This window comes from Belonocnema kinseyi, chromosome 1 (genome assembly GCF_010883055.1).
Source record: "Belonocnema kinseyi isolate 2016_QV_RU_SX_M_011 chromosome 1, B_treatae_v1, whole genome shotgun sequence".
Classification (NCBI taxonomy): domain Eukaryota; kingdom Metazoa; phylum Arthropoda; class Insecta; order Hymenoptera; family Cynipidae; genus Belonocnema; species Belonocnema kinseyi.
In genome coordinates this window covers 19,314,490-19,321,706 of record NC_046657.1, presented here as the reverse complement: position 1 = coordinate 19,321,706, position 7,217 = coordinate 19,314,490, and the positions used below count along the sequence as shown (strand labels likewise).

General features: G+C 21.4%; 1 protein-coding gene across 4 annotated transcripts in view; it reads left to right on the top strand.

Moving 5' to 3' along the window:
• The window catches only part of LOC117174974 (mediator of RNA polymerase II transcription subunit 8), a 26,179-nt gene that overhangs the window by 5,711 nt on the left and 13,251 nt on the right, over positions 1–7,217 (top strand). For all 4 annotated transcript variants that reach the window (XM_033364461.1, XM_033364469.1, XM_033364476.1 and 1 more), the window contains one exon: positions 1,641–1,886. In XM_033364461.1, the coding sequence (XP_033220352.1) occupies positions 1,641–1,886 (246 nt within the window). The remainder of the gene's footprint in view (positions 1–1,640; positions 1,887–7,217) is intronic.

Here is a 7,217-nt window from a genome sequence, read left to right as displayed (position 1 = left end):
TTTTATTTACAAAAAAAGTTCTTAAGTTCAAAAGAACATTCAGTGAACTGAAAAACTGTGATCGGCAATATAGGTATTTAGCTGTGTCACATGCCCTTAACTGAGAATATAACTTCAAATTGAAGATGTCATTATTTTATTTAGAAATTTATATCTTTTGTTGTACAATAATTTCTTAACTAGAAATTTAATTTTTTGTCGATAATTATATTTTTAAGTTGAAAATTCATCTTTTTTGTTAGAAATTAATCTTTTTAGTTGAAATTTTTTTTTGTTTAAAAATTTAATTATTCTAGTTTATCAATTTACTGAAAATTTAACTTTTTCATTTTTGTTTTAAATTTATCTTTTTTATTTCAAAGATGTATAAATTCATGTAGTTTGTTGAAAATTGGTCTTTTTTGTTAGAAAATGAATCTTCTCGGTTGACAATTCGTCTTTTTGGTATTAAATTTGATCTTTTTTTTAGAAACTTCATATTTCTTGGTTGAAGTATCATTTATTTATTTATTTATTTATTTATTTTTTGAAAACTAATCTTGGTTTGAAATTTCTTCTTGTTTGGTTGAAAATGCAATTGTTTTATTGAAAATTAATTTTTTTTTTTGAACTTTTTTGTATTTCTTGAGTGCAAAATATTTATTTGATCAAAATCCTTCTTTTTGGTAGAAAAATTTAAATCTTTGGTTAAAAATTGGACTATTTTGTTTAAAAATTCTTTGTATTTTGTTGAAAAATTGTCATTTTGTAGAAAGATCATGTCTGGTTGAAACTTGGATTATTTTGTTGAAAATTCAAACTTTTTTTGTTATAATGAATTTTTTTACTGAAAATTTAACTTGGTAAATTTTGTGTGAAAATTTTTATATTTTTTCAGTTGAAGATGCAATTATTTATTTGCAAATTCATGAATTTTGTTGAAAAATTAAATTATTTTGTAAAAAAGTTCAACTCTTTGGTTGCAAAATGAACTATTTGTTTACAAAATCATCTTTCGAAGAAAACTTAAAATTTGTAAATATTTTAAGTCGGATTATTTTTTTCCAGCCGGAAATTGGCATTTTAAAACTAAAGTCATCATCAAGAACCCCAGTTTTCAACTATTTTAGGTTAATGTTTCACACTAGGAAAGGGTGTTTTGAATAAAAAAAAAATTTAGATTTCAAACAGTAATTTTTTTAAATTCGATTTTTAAGGTTTATAACTTTTAACTTTAATTTTCGAACAATTTAAGGTTATGTTAAATTTAAATGAAGATTTCTAATTTAAAACGATTTTTTTATGTTAGTGTTATTCGTCGGGAATTGATTTTTTTTCAAACAAACATGCAATGGTTTGAGCACAAAAAAAAATTATATTGTGCGCGTGTTTTTTTTCATCAAGCGGTTATTTTTAAAGGACAAATGTCTTCCTTTCTAAGAAAATTTTCTCTATTTTCCCTACAATTGAACCGCTGAACCACTGTGATCCCTGCCAAATTCATCATTCATATTTACAATAACTCAAAATTTAAATTTCGCGCCATAATTGCATCAAAGTTAGAGGTTATATTTAAGTGTGGTCTCGCAATTTTGGCGCGAAATTTAAATATATGAAAAAATTAATTTCTACTTGAATAAATTTAATTTCCGTTAAACAAGTTGACGAGTCTCTCGAAAATTCTGAGCCACGACAAAGCTCCGAATTTAAGGAACATGACGGTTTTGCCCCTGCACTTGAGTCCCGAAAAAGACGAGGAATTAGTGAGAACGACGGAGGGAAGGATTTCAACTTTTGCTCACGATTTGGTTCCTGATTATCTCAGAACTAAGCCGGATCCTGAAGCTGAACAAAAGATGACCGGATATGAGAACAAGGCGGCAAATTTAAGCTACGATTCTGCCCATGTAAGAAAATTTTACCTGTTTTTTTTCTGATTGTGTTTCAACTGTTTTCAGATTTACATGTCATGATTAAATTTTGTTTAATCAAGAAGGATAGAAAATGATTAAAGAAAACTCGAAAATGTTGGAGGTTATGTTTGAGTGTGGCTCTACAATTTCATGGCGGGAGATTTAAATTTTGAATTTGAAATTTTTCATTATTTTCGACTTTCTTTGAATTTTTTCTAGGTAATATAAAATATGATATATAATATAAAATAATATGAAATATAATAAAGATAAAAAACATTATCAGAATATTATGAATAACATTCTAAGAATTTTTAATTGCAAATCTTTGAAATTAGAGACTTGAATAGATTTTAATTTTGAAAATGTGCAATTAAAAATTATACAACTTTTTAAATTTCTGAGTTAACATTTATGTACTTTTTATAATTTATACTAGAAATTTCTGCAATTTTTAATATTTAAAATTGTATAAAGTTGAATTTTAAATCTTAAAAAGGAAGATTTTTCAGTTATAAATCTTCAATATTGAATATTTTTCAAATTTAGATCTTCAAACTTGAACTATTAAAAAAAATCGTTTAAAATTATATTATTTTCTATTATACATATAAAACATTGAAGAGTCTTTAATTTGCAGATATTTGAAATGCAAGAATTTTCAATTCTTGAGTTTCAATTTAATTAAAGACTTGAATAGTTTGTAATCTTAAAATTTTACAATTAAAATTTATAGGAGTTTTAAGTTGTTTAATAAAAATTTCTGTGATTTTGATGATTTACACTTGACATTTCTTCAATTTGGAAGATTTAAAATTGAAAACTCTTGAGAAAAGTTCAGAATTATTATAGTAAATCTTTAAAATTAAATAAATTTCAATTTTAAATTTTCAAAAATGTATACTTTAAATTATAAATCTTCGCAATTGAATATTTTTCAAGTATAAATCTTCAAAATTGAATATTTTTCAAGTTTATATCTTCAAATTTTGAACAATTCCGAAAAAATTATTCAAAATTATATTGTTTTCTATTTTACATATAAAATATTAAAGAGTCTTTAATTTCAGATATTTGAAATTCAAGATTTTTCAATTGTGATATTTCAAAATTGTAGAACTTTTAATTGCAAGTCTTTGAAATTGGAGACTTCCATAGGTTTTAATTTCGAAAAATTACAATTAAAAATTTAACAATTTTTAAGTTTTTAAATTACCATTTCTGTCATTTTTATGATTTAGATTAGAAATGACTGCAAATTTTAATATTTAAAATTGTATAAATTTGAAATTTAAATTTTCAAAAATGTATATTTTCCAATTATAAATCTTCACAATTGAAAATTTTTCAAATTTAGATCTTGAAATTTTCAAAAATTCCCAAAAAACCTTCAAAATTGGAGAACTTTAAATTGAAAGTCTTTGAAATCGGAGACTTGCATAGGTTTTAATTTCGAAATATTACAATTAAAAATTTAACAATTTTTAAGTTTTTAAATTACCATTTCCGTCATTTTTATGAATTAGATTAGAAATGACTGCAAATTTTAATATTTAAAATTGTATAAATTTGAAATTTAAATTTTCAAAAATGTATATTTTCCAATTATAAAACTTCACAATTGAAAATTTTTCAAATTTAGATCTTGAAATTTTGAAAAATTCCAAAAAAAATTATTCAAAATTGGATCATTTTATATTTTATACGTTAAATATTGAAGAGTCCTTAATTGCAAATATTTTAAATTCAAGAATTTTCAATTCTTGAATTTCAATTCAATTTTTGGCTTCAATAGTTTTAAATTTTCAATATTCACCAGTCAAATTAATACAAGTTTAAAGCTTTTTAAATAAAATTTCTGTAATTTTGATTATTTACACTAGAAATGTCTTGAATTGGGAAAAAATACAATTGAAAACTCTTGAGAAAATTGAAAAATTGTTATAGTAAATCTTTAAAATTAAATAAATTTCAATCTTAAATCTTCAAAATTGAATACTTTCAATTCTTAAATTACAATTCAATCAAAGACTTAAATAGTCTTGAATTTCGAAAATTTACGATTGAAAGTTATTCAAGTTTCAAGGTTTTTAAATAATATTTTTGTAATTTTGATGATTTACGCTAACAATTTCTTCAATGTGGAAGGTTTAAACTTGAAAACTCTTGAGAAAATTTAAGAATTGTTATATTAAATCTTTAAAAATAAATAAATTTCGAATTTAAATCTTCAAAAATGTTTATTTTCCAATTATGAATCTTCACAATTGCATATTTTTCAAATTTAGATCATTAGACTTGAAATATTCCAAAAAAATCATTCCAAATTTTAGTATTTTATATTAAACACATTTAATATTGAAGTCTTCTTCAATTGCAAATATTTGAAATTCAAGAATTTTCAATTGCAACATTTAAAAATTTTAGAACTTTGAATAGCGAATCTTTAAAATTGAAGATTTGAGGAGTTTTTAATTATGAAAATTAAAAATGATTCAAGTTTTAAGTTTTATAATTTTAAAATATATGATTTTGATTTAATGTTAGAAACTCTTGACAAAATTTAAGATTTTTTCGTTATTCATCTTTAAAATTATTGATTTTCAATAATAAATTTAATCAGTTGAATATTTTTGCATTTTATATCTTTTCAATGGAACTATTTCAAAAAAATGATTAAAAATTGCATCATTTTCTATTATAAACATTAAACATTAAAGTTTTCAAATGAAATTATTCAAAAATTTAAGAATTATCAATTGTAAATCTTTAAATTGGAACTTAATATTTAAAAAATGATAAAAACGTTAAAAATCACATCATTTTGAACTATTAACATTCCGGATTATTAAATCTTCAATTTGTAGGTCTTAAAAATTGAAATTTAAAAAAATTTAAAGTCGTTAAAATTGAAGAATTTTTAATTATAAATCTTTAAAATTGCACTATAAAAAAAAACTTTCAAAATTACATACAATTCAAATATGAATCTAAAAATGAATAATTTTCAATTATATAGTTTTGAAATTCAAGAATTTTCAATTGTAAAACTTTCACTTGTAATTGTTTTCAATTTTGAAAATGAAAAATTATGCCAGATTTAAATTTGATAATTAATCATTTTGTAATTTTGATTATTTACATTTGAAATTTCTTTAATTTAGGATATTAAAAATTGAAAATTCGTCACTCTTGACCAAATTTAAGAATTTTTATTCGCACATCTTTAATATTAAGCAAAAATCCATTTTAAATCTTCCAAATCTTCCATACCTTTTCAAAAAAGGATTGGAAATTAAATAATTTTCTTCTTTTTTAATTAATTATTAAAGATTTTTCAATTGCGAGTGTTTAAAATTTCAAAAAATTCTAAAAAGGGTTCAAAATTACATAATTTTAATCTCCAAATACTCGGAATGAATGAATTTTTAATTGTAAATATTAAAAATTGAACTTTTCCGAAAAACGTTCAAAATTATATAGCTTTCAAATATAAATCGTGAAAATAGAATAATTTTAAATTCTATATTTTCAAAATTCATCAATTTTAAATTGAAACTCTTCCACATTGTAGAACTTTTGAATTGAAAATCTTCTAAATTTAGGAGATTTAAATTAAAAATTATTCAAGTTTTGAAACATTTAAAATGTTTCTAATTTCGATGAGTTAAATTTGAAATTTTTCATTTTGGAAGATTTAGAATTGAAAAATTTTGAATTTTGATCAAATTTAAGAACTTTTTTTCATACATCTTCAAAATTGAATAAATTTTTTAAATACACATTTTTATATACTTAATTCACGTTTTGATTTAGCCATTTTTAATTTAAGTATTCTATAATTATACATAAATTAAGCGACCACAAAATCCTATGGATACACATTTTGAAATTTTTAAAAATAATTATAGGTATCTTAAAAATCTATAAGGGTCCCCTAAAATTTAATTTTTTTTATAACTTTCTCTCAAAATCCCTTGAAATCTTTGAAAGTCTTTCCTTTAGAAACCATAAAAATGCTTTTAAGTATAAATTATTTGAAATTCCTTGAATATAAATGAAATATAAATTATTTATTAAAGTTCTCATTAAAAAATACGTTTAAATCCCCCAAAAAAATTTAAATACCTTATTATCTTTGGAATTTCTTGAAATTCTTTGGAATCCTTTCAATTTTCTGAAAATGTTTGAAACATTTTTTTAATCCCTCAAAATTAATTGGAATTTCTTCTAGATTCTTTGAAATCTTTCCTTTGAAATTCATAAAAATTTATTAAAATAATAGAAAAAATTATCTAAAATTCCTTGAATATAAATTAAATTGGAATTATTAATTCAAGTTTTTTCTATAAAAATGGTTTAAATCCCAAGAAATATTGTAAATTACTAGAAATCTATTCAAATTCTTACGAATTCCTTTAAATCCGTTGAAATCTTTTCTCTGGAAATAAGGAAACATTTTTTGGAATATTTTGAAAATAAATTAGATTAAACTTCATCAAAGTTCTCTGAAAATAACCGTTAAAATCCGTAGAAATATTTGGAATCGTCGGGAATTTATTAAAATTTAACTTATTTTTTATATTTCTATAAAAGTCTCTAGAATTCCTTTGAATCCGTAAAAATTCCTTGAAATATTTTGTTTAAAAATGGTAAAAATCGTTTGAAATAGCTTGAACATTTAAATTAAATTATATTTCTCTAAAAAAATAGAAAAATTTGAAATCTTTCGACTTGCAATAAAATCTTTAAATCGATTGAAATTCCTTGAAATTCCTTAAAAACACTCTTTGAAATATTTTAGATTTCTAAGATTCCTTTGAAATTTAATTTTGTATAATTTATTTTCTAAATTTGTCTCGATATCCCTTGAAATCTTTGGAAATCTTACTAAATATTTTTGAAATCCCTTGACAGTTTTTTTAATTTCTTGAAATTCCTTCACATCATTCGAAATATTTTGTTTGTAAATCATAAAAATTCATTGAATAAAGTAGAAATCATTTGAAATCCCTTGAATATTTCAATTAAATTAAACTTATTCATTAAATTTCTCTGAAAAAAATAAACCCCTTTTATATCCCTAGAAATTTTTGAAATCCTTGAAAATTCAGTAAGATTCTTTAAATGTTAGGAAATTCCTTAAACTATCTTAAAATATGTGAAATTTCTAAGAGTTTTCTGGAATTTAAGTGAATTTAATTTATTTTCGAAATTTATCTCGCAATCCTTTAAAATCTTTAAAAATTCTGCAAAAAATTTTGAAATCCCTTCAAGGTTTTTAAATATCATGAAATTCTTTCGAATTCCTCCAAATCTTTGGAA